The sequence below is a fragment of the Polypterus senegalus genome, chromosome 6, assembly GCF_016835505.1.
Source record: "Polypterus senegalus isolate Bchr_013 chromosome 6, ASM1683550v1, whole genome shotgun sequence".
Taxonomy (NCBI): Eukaryota; Metazoa; Chordata; class Cladistia; order Polypteriformes; family Polypteridae; genus Polypterus; species Polypterus senegalus.
In genome coordinates, this window is record NC_053159.1 from 190,982,687 (window position 1) to 190,995,331 (window position 12,645).

At 49.0% G+C, this 12,645-nt stretch overlaps 1 protein-coding gene across 2 annotated transcripts in view; it reads left to right on the forward strand.

Moving 5' to 3' along the window:
• ccdc141 (coiled-coil domain containing 141) overlaps positions 1 to 12,645 on the forward strand; it is a 123,567-nt gene that overhangs the window by 12,204 nt on the left and 98,718 nt on the right. For both annotated transcript variants that reach the window (XM_039757766.1, XM_039757767.1), the window contains exons 7-16: positions 120 to 314; positions 1,959 to 2,125; positions 2,214 to 2,355; positions 2,591 to 2,710; positions 5,808 to 5,999; positions 6,241 to 6,414; positions 6,771 to 6,950; positions 8,095 to 8,220; positions 10,748 to 10,936; positions 11,043 to 11,204. In XM_039757766.1, the coding sequence (XP_039613700.1) occupies positions 120 to 314; positions 1,959 to 2,125; positions 2,214 to 2,355; positions 2,591 to 2,710; positions 5,808 to 5,999; positions 6,241 to 6,414; positions 6,771 to 6,950; positions 8,095 to 8,220; positions 10,748 to 10,936; positions 11,043 to 11,204 (1,647 nt within the window). The remainder of the gene's footprint in view (positions 1 to 119; positions 315 to 1,958; positions 2,126 to 2,213; positions 2,356 to 2,590; positions 2,711 to 5,807; positions 6,000 to 6,240; positions 6,415 to 6,770; positions 6,951 to 8,094; positions 8,221 to 10,747; positions 10,937 to 11,042; positions 11,205 to 12,645) is intronic.

Genomic DNA, 12,645 nt, shown 5'->3' on the forward strand with positions numbered 1-12,645 from the left:
CCCTGATCTCAGTGAGGTGGGCCAGGTGCTCATCTGACTGCTGGACCCCATCCTGTCAGGTTGTAGTCCTTTGGGTCATCTGGGCAGTTCCTCAGGGTCCTTTAATCTTTGTGTTTCAGGAGTGGAGTCTGCGGGCAGACAGGCTGGTGGCCACAGCTAAGGAACTTCTGGCGGCGGAGACCTGTGGAGAGCAGGAACGGCTGGCGGTCCGCAGCAAGGAGCTGGTGGCCCTGCAGGGGGAGTTCTGGCACCTCCTGCTGGAGAGAATGACGCGTCTGCAGGAGGCCAACTTGTTTTTCAGCAGTGCCAATAAGGTCAGCTTCACTTGTGCTTCATTATGTTTTCCAGATGTTCACAAGCAGTCAGTTGTGCCCCCACAAGAGGGCACCCTAAAATTTTGCTTGTGCAGGTGGGCACAGAGGGGTGTGCCTTCTGTCAAACAAATTAGAGTCCAGAGTTACGGTTCAATGCTCCTGAGAATTTAAACTTTGGTCTTCTGAATCTGTGCCCATTAACGGAAGCCCACCATGATGAGAAGTCTGGTCAGGCTGAGCGGTTTATTTGTGCTTGGCTAAGATGGCAGTGCCAGTTAGGAGAGAGGGTGCCCATCCACACCCAATGAAGTGCCCACTTTATCCCAGGACCACAGGGACACGAGGAGGGTCATGTCAGGTATGGAGCGAGCCTCTTAGTTGCCACCTAGTGGAGAGAACAGAGAATGACACGATGCACAGCAGTGGTGGGCCATCAAATGACCAAAGGTGTAGCTGTCAGTGTGGGCCAAAGGGGACAGGAGCTCATGTGGACAAGAAGGCTGGGACTTGATGGAGAACTGGAGTTCAAAAAGGGGGACTGGACTCCGTGACCGTGAAGTCAAGACTCGGGTGGGGGTCTTAGGCTTGAAAAATAAGTTGGACGTGGATAGGAAGGACAAGGAGTGAGGGACTCGACATGTTAAAAGGAGAGTGGACTTGATGTGGACACAGGGAACTGGACTGGGTACTTCAAGAAAGGGAGTCGGGCTTCCTGCAGAGGTCTTGAGGTGTCTAAAGGGGACTGGAAGTGGGCAACGAAACTTGGATATGGAGGTCTGGTTTTGAGGAAGGCATATGGCATATCAAAATGAATGAGAACTTGGTGTGGCCATGGTGGTCTGGCTTTGAGAAATGGCCAAGGCAGATGGCAGGTGCCATATCAAGGTGAAAGCAGACTTGATGTGGCCATGGTGGTCTGGACTTGACATGACATTTCAAAAGGGATGTGAATGTAGAGAAAGAGAGTAGCTGAGGTGTCACAACGAGTGCAGGGCAAGCAGGGCTGGACAAGACGCCAGGCATCAAGAAGGGCAGGGGAAGATCAAAGGGAGAGAAGCCTTGACGTGGACATAACGTGTGGATTTGAGATTTCAACAGTGGACATTTCCACACGCAGGTGTGGTGGACAAGACTGGGGGTATCAGAAAGAGTGAGGACTTGATGTGGACCTGAGAAATCTTAGAGTGTTGCCATCCTGCTGCACATAAAGATCTGAACTCCCTGAGTAGGCCTCACCCCAAGGCAGCCAAGCCCCAAACTCAAACAGCAGGCTTCTGGCCTGCACAGACCCGTAAAATGGGGGCTCAGGCTTTTAAATAGAAAAAGTTTAAGATGTCCAAAGAGGAGGAGAAGGAAAACCATTCTGAAAAACCAGGAACCAAAAACCAGAGGGTAACCAAACCTTAACGTCAGACAGAAAACTTGTCCCCGGTTTTCTTTTCTCCTAACCCTGTGAACTGTTATTTCAAAATTGAATCCAACCTCTTGGACTCCAGACTGAGTATGTGGACCCTTTAAAAACCTTCCAGGTCAAGAGGTCGTGCAGGACAACTTCCTGACATCTCGTGGCAGCAATGGGAAAAGTGGTGCCAACCACACAGTGCAAATAACGGCAGCTCCGTCCTCTCTGTCTTGTAATTCCAGGCCTTTGACATCTTAGGGACCATCGAAGGGCATCTCAAAGCGCTGGGCACTCGGGCTCTGGCTTTGCCCGCACTTGCCAAGAAGCACGAGGAGCTCCTGAAAAGCGTCAAGGACACCGCCGCTGATGCCCTGCAGAAGGGGCAGGCCTTCCTGAAGAGACCCCAGAGGTAAATGTTAGGAGATGGTGGGCTTTTGCCACACTGGGTGCCAGGGCACTCTTGAATGACGGGATTCTGTTTCTTTGTTGCCATGCAGCACATCAAGCAGTGGGATTGAGAAAATGGTGGGCTACATCCAGGCCAGAGTGGATCACCTGAGCAGCCAGTGTTACGGCCACCGGGACCTCAGCACTGCATGGCAGAAGCTCATCTCTGGCATCGAGGACCACGCTGACAAGGTAGAGTGCCATAGGCACCCAAACTGGCACACACACTTAGGCAGCAGGGCCACTGGTGAACAATATGGGTGACCCCTAAAAATAGGACAACAGAGCCAAAGAACTGGCTCAAAAGACAGCCTCCAGTTGGGGCTTCACTTCTGAGCACACCCACCAGAGGGCCTGTTGATGGTGAGATAGTATAAGGGGGGCTTCACGGCTGGACGGCTTCATTATCTCCTCTGTTGCTTTTCAGGTGTCCAGCTGGATCCACATGTGCAGCGCCGTCCTTGCTGGGACCCTGGACCCGGGGTCTTCTCTCTCTGAATCGGAAGATGTCCTAAACAAACACCTGGAGATGACCTCACAAAGCAAGGTAGAGAGTCAACTGTGTAGCATTTAGTGAAACCACCAAATCACCCCATGCCCTCTTGCTGAGATTTCTGAGCAGACCGCCAAAGTACTAATAAACTCTGTGGACTTCTTGCTACCTCTAGTTCAATACTGTCAGAAATGCCATCTTTGAACCCCTAGTGACCCCCTCCTCACCATCTTACCAGATGGCAGTGCCCTGTGTCCTCCCATTGAACCCAGATGCAATATTACCTGAGACACCTCCTGGAACCCCGTAGTTGACACCTGTCCTATTATATTATTATTATTATTACTCTAGACTTTGTTCTGGACATCCCATAGTTGACCCAACCACCATTGCATTAGTACCTGTGACACCATTCTGGACCTCAATAGTGGACCCCATTACCATTACATTATTATTTGATACCCTGTCTTCAAGTTCCATAGTGGACCCCACACCCAATACATTATTACTCAGCGTCCTGGTCCCCCACTGAGGGACCCCGTCTTCCCTATTGCATTACCCAAGACCGCCATAGAAGTTTTTCCTGAGATGGTGTCCTATACCTCCATAGCAGACCACTCACTGAACCCAAATGTAATATTATCTATATATATAATTCACTAAGGCAAGACACCTATGGTGCACGCAGGGAGGAGCCACGCCCACCAACTCCAAGACCATTGGATACGATGACAACTCGCAGAGCCACGCCCACCAACTCGGACGCGACGACACAGAAAGAACGGCGTCATTTATATTCGTCTGTCGTAGAGGCCTCATGCACCTCTGAGCCACGTTGACTGTTCATAGAGGCGTGTTTCTCGCGGAGGTGAGTCGCCATATGCAGCGTGTAACACGGTTTGCGAGGGGTATCCCATGGGATCCTTAAAACAATCCTTTACAACTGAGGTTAAAACACAATGAAGTGAGCAGTCTTTAAAAACCGAGTGTTCGGTTACGACGCACGACCACCTGCACCATAGCAAACTGTTTTACACGCTACATACAGCAATTTGCATCCGCAACAAACATGCGTCTTCTTCACTCACGGACAATTATATGTTGTTCTGTCCAGAGTTCCATCTTTTCATTCACTTTCTGTTGTATCCTCAAACCCTCCCTTTTTAGACAACTGTGTCTTTCCAGAAGTGTTTAGCATTCAATAAATATTTATGAATGAGATTGAGCGTGTGTCTACCCGGCGTAGAGAGGCGTGGGTAAGCCGTTGAACCCCATTAGAATTCCCACTAAGTGCGACTCATATGCTCCCACTGGTTACGTCCCAACCCTTTGTTCACACCCCCCTCCCACCTCGCTACTAACGTGGTCGGGTGTCTTGGTGGATTATATATAGAAAAGCAGCCAACGACTCAAGTGACGAGTTGGAGGTGGGCACATGAGCGGGCAGTACATACTGAACGAGAATTCAGCAGACTAGCATGATGGAGGGAGTGGAATGGACGTCCTTCTCCTCTCCTGCCGTTCCACACTCCATGCATGAGCGCAGTGCACTCGCATCCCTCCGTCTGACAGGAGAAGGCTCGATGAGGGTCTGCCAGTTTTCAGTCATGGACGATTGGGTGTTGGTTCGTTTCCGTGCATTGTTACAATGTTGCTTTTCTTGCTGATTTATTACATTACTAATTTTTCAAATGTTAATTTTCTCCCTGTGCTTAAAAATCATTAAAAAACCGGCCTGATTATGCGGCGTATGGTACACTGCGGGTTGGCTAGTCTGTGATACTATCCTGGACCCTCCTTAGTGCACCCCACTTCCATTGTAATGTTACAGAGGACCCTCTCTTGCAACTTTCCCTCACCAGTTTGCAGGCTTCTTTTTATATAGTGCCTTCATTTTTTTCTTTTATTATTTCCATATAATGCACTACTACCCAAGGCAATGTCCTGACCCCCCATAATGGACCCCACTTGTATTGCTACGATTACCTGTAGCATCATCCCGGACCCTCACAGCAGTCCATACTACTTTCGCATTCCAAAGACACTCGGAGTGACTCATCATCTGTTGCACTATTACCTGTGACACCCTCTTACGCTCTTCATATGGTGTACCCTCCTGGACCACCACAATGAACCTCACCCTAATTTGTATTACTTGAGACACTCTGCTGGACCCTGATAGTGGACCCCACTATCACTGCTCTATTGCCTTAGATATCATACTGGACCCTAAACCCATATAATGGACCTTACCAATGTTGTATTATTTTCTGAGATGCCATCCTGGACCCCAGAGTGAACCTTACCACTGTTGTATTATTTTCTGAGAAGCCATCCTGGACCCCCAAAGTGGACCTTACCAGTGTTGTATTATTACCTGAGAAATCATCTTGGACCACCATAGTGGACTTTATACCACTGTTTTATTATTATCTGAAATACCATCCTGGACCCCCAAAGTGGACCTTCCAACTGTTGTATTATTACCTGAGATATCATCTTGGACCCCCACATCCACAGTGGACTTTACCACTGTTGTATTATTATCTGAAATACCATCCTGGACCTCCAAAGTGGACCTTACCAGTGTTTTGTTATTATCTGAAATGCCATCCTGGACCGCCATAGTGGACCTTACCACTGTTGTATTTCCTGACTCTTCTGGATCCTGATAGTGGACCCATATTCCATTGCTGTATTACCTTAGATACCATACTGGACCCCAAACCCATATAGTGGACCTTACCACTGTTGTATTATTTTCTGAGATGCCATCCTGGACCCCCAAAGTGAACCTTACCACTAGTGTATTTCCTGATTCTTGTGGACCCCATTTCCATTGCACTGTTTCCTACTAGTGAAATCCTCTTTTCATCCTTCCCTCTCGAGCTGTCAGGGGTCTTTTTATATAGCGCCTTTCATGATGAAGATCTTTTTGTTTGGTCTGTTGGTGCCTTAAGAGGGTGCTGCTTGTATGAGGCGCTATATAATAAAGTATGGCATTGCTGATGCAGGGGGCCTTTTCTCTCTGCCCATTGTTCCTGACTTTTGCCCTCACAGGCTAACTGGGGTGAGCCCACTGGTCCCAGTCCTGTACTGGGTTTTCTGTTTATGTGCTACCAACGGTTCACACATTTTTATGTTCTTTCAGGATATGGAAGCTGAGCTTGTGGCAATGGGTGACCTCATTGCAGAACTCCTCACACTTGAGTGCCCAGAAGTGGCCGAGTCTTCCAACAAAGCCTGCCTGCTGAGTGATCAGCTCAAAACACTGAGCCGCAACATCAGTGCCCGGGCTGAGCACATCAAGACCTACGTGACCTTCTTGAAGTCGGCCGAGGAGGTGAGGAGAGGTGCCCGTCTGGTGCGGTGCTGTTCATTCCAATTAACTTTTCCTTGGCTCCTCGCTGTGCCCACCATTTATGACAAGTGAAGGTCCCACCTGAGTAGCACTTGGCTCTAGCTGGCACAAATATGTAGCTACCAGAGCTGCCCTTCCCAGTCTGTGTGTCTGGGTTGGCACATGGGGCATATCAGCTGATCTGAGTTGGCACTGTCCCACTCTCCTATGTTTCTGCCCCCAGATCGATGAACAGATGGACACCCTGGAAGAATTTTACCGGAGCAAACCACTTGAGGATGACAAGGACGAGGACAAGGGGGCTCTGGAACAGGCCGACAGCAGATGGCACTCGCTGCTTGAGATGTTCCTCACGGTGCAGGACCAGGGCCACAGCTTCATTAACTCTTCTAAAATGGTAATGTGACAGGATCCTGGGGGTCTAAACTGAAATGAACCATATTTGAGTGAGGGTATCACGTGGCAGAGGGGTGTTACTCAGGGTTCTTTGCTGTGGAAGGGGTAGGGAATTGTCAGACACAATCAGTACAATGGCACCCCTTTTAAGATTTGTCTACTCTGGGTGTCACTCTGGTAGGGTCATTTAGAATGCCCTCAAGGCACTGACCCACCATTAACACCCGTTCCCATCTTTGGGACACAGAGCCCCTTTTTTTAATTTGGAATGCTTGTCATCTTGTGCCGTTTTTGTTGGGGAAGCTGGCCACAAGTTCAAGGCTTGCTGATTTTTTTTTTCCCACTTGTGATTGGCAGGTTAGTGCCAGCTTGAATGTGAATGTGGAGAAGGGTGTGACGGTGGTGGAAAACATGATGGCCAGTCTAGCCAAGAAGAAGGCAGCGCTGGCAGACCTGTGGACCACCTGGCAGCTGCATGCCAACCAAATGAAATCTGTGAAGAAGCAATGGAAGAAGTTCAAGGAGCAGCTGAAGAAGGTCAGAAGTAGCAGGGCAGCAGTGCCACACTTGTGTCACCCGTGGGCCTGGGGGGGATTGTCATTACCTTGATTCCTTAGACTGTTCTCTGTATGCTACTCTGCCTTTTCCTAAGAAGTATAAAAATGGCGTCCTCTGTGTGGGCTGCAGTGGGCACTGGTGAGGCGCCATCAAGGAAATGGTGTGCCATATGAGGCGGTACTTGGGTACAATTCAGGAGTCCTGTCCTTGGCATATGTGCCCATGGCCCATCTTTTGAAGCATGAAGCAGCTCAAGGACACCTGCACTGGTAATAGCTGCCAGTAGGGGGTGCCACTCAGACATGACATTAATTGGACTGTCACAACTATAAGTGACCTTAGAGTGTCATTTGGTGGGCAGTTCACCCCCTAGTGGCTAAGACTGCAGCTGTAAAGCACATCCTGTAGAAATTAATGGAACTTGGGTTGCTGCTGTCTGTGGAAAGGCGCTATATATGATAAAAGGCGCTATATAGTGTAATAAAAAAAACAGCCTCCCCTCATTGTCACATAGTATGATACAGCTGCCTCTCCTCTCTAGAGTGCCCCGGGTTCAAACTCTATCTGGAGGTCTTCCCAAAGACGTGCCCATTAAGTTACTTGTAGGGTGACCAGATTCTGCCCGCCCTAATATGGGCAAATGAAAATGTTGAAAAATTTGCCATGGCACCTAAGTTGAGGTGAATAAGCAGGAATGTCCTGAACAAATGAGACTTTGGGTCACCTTAGTGAGAAGTGTGTGAGTGTGTCCTGCTATAAACTGGCATCCAGTCCTGTGTGGTTCCGGCTTTCGAATCGGTCAGGGTTGGCACTGGCACTCAAACCAAGTAACGCGAAGTAAAGTGATGTGACATTTCAGAAGTCTCTGGGGGCCTGGGGTCTGTCTGTTCAGCACAAAGATTGGCACTAGAGGGGGTGCCAGTCCATCACAGTGCCCACGTGTACTGAATCCCACCTACTTGTCTTTGAGGGGGCGAATATTGAAGGTAAAGACACAGGATGAACATGTGATGCCAGGCTTTGTGTTGTAGTCCATTAACTTGGAGACCGGTGGGCATCCGTAAAGATGCCAAATGCCCAGTGTGCTAACACTGCTGTGCCTTACCTTTGCTTGCTCCCTCAGACGCTGCAGGATTTGAAGGTGGTGGAGGATGGGCTCATGCCAACAACCAAAGTGGACCTAGGGAGCGACCTGGGGGCCGTCACTCGGCTTAAGGAGCATTTCGAGCACATCAAGCCCCAGTTCCAGGTGGGCAGCCAACATTCCAGACTGCTAATCTGCATGAGCTTTAGAGTAATGGGGCAAAAGTCAGCTGTGCCCAGCAAGATCGGCCAGGGTTCAGGGTCTCCATTAACATATGGCAACAAGGTGGCATGCCAGTCAGACTGAAGCCTCCCTGCATGTCGTCCCTACTCACTTTCGGATCCTCTAAGCAGGGCTGTCTTAACAGCATTATAGACCCCCCTGGGCCAAGCAGTGCACTGGGGTGCCCACCTACACTCAACAAGTCACAACATACATAGATTAGCGGGGGCCCCCAGGCAACTGCCCAGTGTGCCAATGGGTTAAGACGGCTCTGCCTCTAAGGACCACTATAGCTTTAATGCGAAACTGGGGGTTCAGACAAGCGGGTTTGACATGTACATGGCTGAAGCCCAGCCTGGCGCTGCCTCAAAGCCATGTGGCACGATGTGTTGAAGTACCGAATTTCTGCGACTCATACATCCTTCTCTGAACATCCTATAGGGGGCACTGGCTTTAATTTAAAGCCGAGGCTTCTGACACGGACGCCCGATTTAATCCCCACCTGGCACAGCTTCAGAGCCATGGACAGGTGTCATAGTGAGGTGGGAGAGTCGCACCATATAGTTGGTCTGTCGTAGTCCTGACTGGAGAAAAACACAAAAATGAAGGGGGCTGCCAACACCTCCCTACTTCACTCAATGGTTTAGACTTCCCAACATTATTTTTTAAAAGCGAAATTCTCCGTTTGTCTCCAATCCCGAGTTTTGCACGGCTTGGCACTCTTCCTTAGAGCTTGGTGGTGGTGTTACAAATCTCGAGATCCCCCAACACAAAGTCCCAAAAACTTCCAAAACGCTCACTAGAGGGGGCAACCATCAAAGCCAGCTAGTAAGAAGGGCAAGCTCAGGATCCTTACAAAATAAAAGTGCTATATTTCCTAAAATGTCCTGGGGCAGAAAGAAGCTCCGTGAAGCACGAAAGGCAAAGGAGTTGTGTAAACAATCCATGAATCCGATGGCAAACAAAGTCCCGAAATGCAATCCACAATCCTCCAATAAATCACAGAAACACCAGAGAACGCGCCTCACCGCGACTGCAAGGGATTGTGGGTGGCCCCACCTTTAGTGCTTCGGGCAAGTCCCTTGTGGTGATGGGCAGGTGGTCCCGCCTCCCAGGGACCCGCCCACAAATCACACAGACCTAAGGAATAAAGCAAATAATGAACATAAACAACTCAGAAATATGAGTAAGGATTTGGAGCCCTGGCTGAAATACGAAGCAGACGACTTCATGCCGACTCACATCGAGTCTACGACGTTTAAATAGCCGGCTGTTGTGGCCATTCATTGTCTCTGAAATGACGTATTTGTTTGTTAAGGTTTGGTATTTAGCACCACCACAGCGCCATTTTGTTTCATTTATGGACACCACCATCTTTGGAATCCCATCATCAGAATGCGTCTCTTGGTTGTCTGTGGGTACGTTTTTGGAGGTCTTAGCATTTGATGGCATTGATGGCACACTTTAAATACCAACATGCATGATGGGGCTGCCATTACCTAAAATACGAATAAACGCTAAGAGCCTTTGTGTCTGTACGGTGTGACATTTCCGCTTTCTGTCTCTTGAATAAAATTCTTATTTAGCAGTTTGCCGGTGTTTGTCTTTGATTACGCGCTCATCTCCCAGTCCATTTACCACCTCTTCACAGCACAGTGGTATTTTGGATGTGCCAATGTGTTGCCCTCTCTGTTAATTTGTATTATGCTCTCTGCCATAGGAGACCTCACTCAACATTTTGCAGAATGTCTTCACTATTTGAAAGGGAAGCTGCCACTCGGGCATCCAGCCCGCCCAGCCTGCCACCACTTAGGCATCCAGCCCTGCCCCACCCAGTCTGCCACCACTCAGGCAACCAGCCCCACTTCGCCCAGCCTGCCACCACTCGGGCATCCAGCCCCACCCAGCCTGCCGCCACTCGGGCATCCAGTCGTGCCCAGCCTGCTGCCAGACAAACTTCTATTCCTGCTCAGCCTCCTGTCACTAAACCATTTTGCTCCACCTATTCTGCTGTCACTCAACTACCCAGACCTCTCAGCTTGCTGCCACTCAACCATACAGCTCCGCCCAGCCTGCTGCCCCTCCAGTGCCTAGCTCCGCCTACCCAGCTACCACTGAAATATTCACTTCTGCCATCTGCCATGCCTCCTGACGCTCCACCCACACTGCTGTCACTCAACTATCTGGCCCCACCCAGCCTGTAACACACACACACACACACACACACACACACACAGATGACTCCTGTGGTGATTCATCTGCTGACAGCTCCAATATTTCAGTATAAACTCAGTTATGGGCACTGAGTGATTTATAACACCCTAACTTTTTTAAAGGTTTATTTTAAGGACATTTACCCAACCATTTTAATTTTCAGGAAAGCATTAATTAGGCCAGGGTCCCAGACCACCCCCACTCAGACCCACCTGTATTTCTGCTGTGCCTTAACTGCTCTCCTAATTTATTACAGCAAATCAATGCAGAAGTCGAGTATCTGGTGAAGATCTCGGAATTGCTGGCCTTGAAAGGAATTCCAAACAAGGAGAAGAATGAGAAGGTGGATGAGCTCCTCCACGTCCACAAGCAAGTGAAGGAGAAAATCAAAGAGTACGAGGGGGTCCTGAACATGGCGCTCAGGTTCCACCAGCTCGGTGCTGAGGTGAGCCCACTTTCCTCTTCCTCCTCCTCTTCCTCCCTCTGTTATTCTCTCTCTCTCTCTCGCAGCCCAATGCACTCCTAATCCTCCTTCATTTTTATTATCAAAGCTGGAGAGTCTGTTGGGGTCTCAGTCTGTGCCTGCGATTCCCAATATGAGCCAAGCCAAGATTCAGCTGAGCCAGCACCAAGAGAAGCAGGTCCACATCAGGAGCGTCTACCAGCTGGCCGTCACCCTCGGGACAGACATCAGCAGGGCAGTGCAGCAGTCGGTGAGTCTTGGGCACCAGGCTGGTCACGAGGAGGGGGAGAAGAATTGATGGATTGATTGATTGATGTTAATAAACCAACTCATTGATTCGTGATTAGTTTAACATTTTTAAATTTAATTAGACGATTCGGTGAGATGAATCGGGAATTTTTTAGCCGTCAGTGCTGCATTTATCTTAAGGCGGAACTGGGAAGTTGGGAGGTGCCCGTTGGGAGGTGCCCGTGCATTCGAGCCACCCAAGTGGGAAAGTAAACATGGATGCCCCCATGAAAGCTGGTGTTCCAGCAACATGTGCTACTGGTTTTATAGCTTGTCCTACGCGATGTGATTTTTCTCCTCTTCAGTGTTTTACTTTTGGATTTCTGGCGCGACGTCTCAGTCCGTCCTTCCTTACTCAAATACACAGCCTTGGGTGACGGAGGACCAAACTGGTACGTTGTGATGTTTTCCACCATAGTCAGAGCTTGGAAATCGGGATGTGTACCTGAAGCAGTCATAATTGTGTTGTGTGGCATACAGTGTGTGATGGACGGCAAAGGACTGAGGGGATCAGATGTATACGGGGCACCGCCTCCCCCGGAGCACTAGATGGGGTTGCAGCAGTGCCTTGTATCCCTGCACGGCCCCATGAGTTGGAGTCTGCCTTGTTGGGTTCTGTGGCAGCCACCAGGGGGAGCTGCAGAGCCCTACTTTGGGCTTTGACCACACCTTGGGGGGTGGGGGGGATTTCAGAACCCCCCCGCCAAACGAGACACTTGGAGCCACCTGCCTTCAGAGTCGGCAGGAAGAAGGATGAAGAGGAAGAAGAAGAGGAGTGGTGGTGGAAGGACTGTAAATGAAAACCCGTGTTGTGCTTTGAACTTGGGCGGCTGATGTCTGCTTGGGTCGGGTTAGGGCGGCTGGTGCGCCCCCTGGAGGGCACAAATGAAAACACAAGAGAACTGTAAAGAGGGTCGGCGACCCAAAATGTACCCGCTGTAGGGCACTGGTTTACTAGTCAGAGCACAGTGTGAACGCCAATGTGTAATGAAGTTAGAAAATGCGATCAAGGACTTCATTAACTGATTGGATAGATAGATAGATATGAAAGACACTATATAATAGATAGATAGATATGAAAGGCACTATATAATAGAAAGATAGATATAAAAGGCACTATATGATAGATAGATAGATAGATATGAAAGGCTCTATATGATAGATAGATAGATATGAAAGGCACTATATAATAGGTAGATAGATAGATAGATAGATATGAAAGGCACTATATGATAGATAGATACTTTATTAATCCCAAGGGGTAATTCACATACTCCAGCAGCAGTATACTGATAACAAACAATATTAAATTAAAGAGTGATAACAATGCAGGTATAACAGACAATAACTTTGTATAATGTTAACGTTTACCCCCCGAGTCACATAGTGTGGGGTCCCCTCAG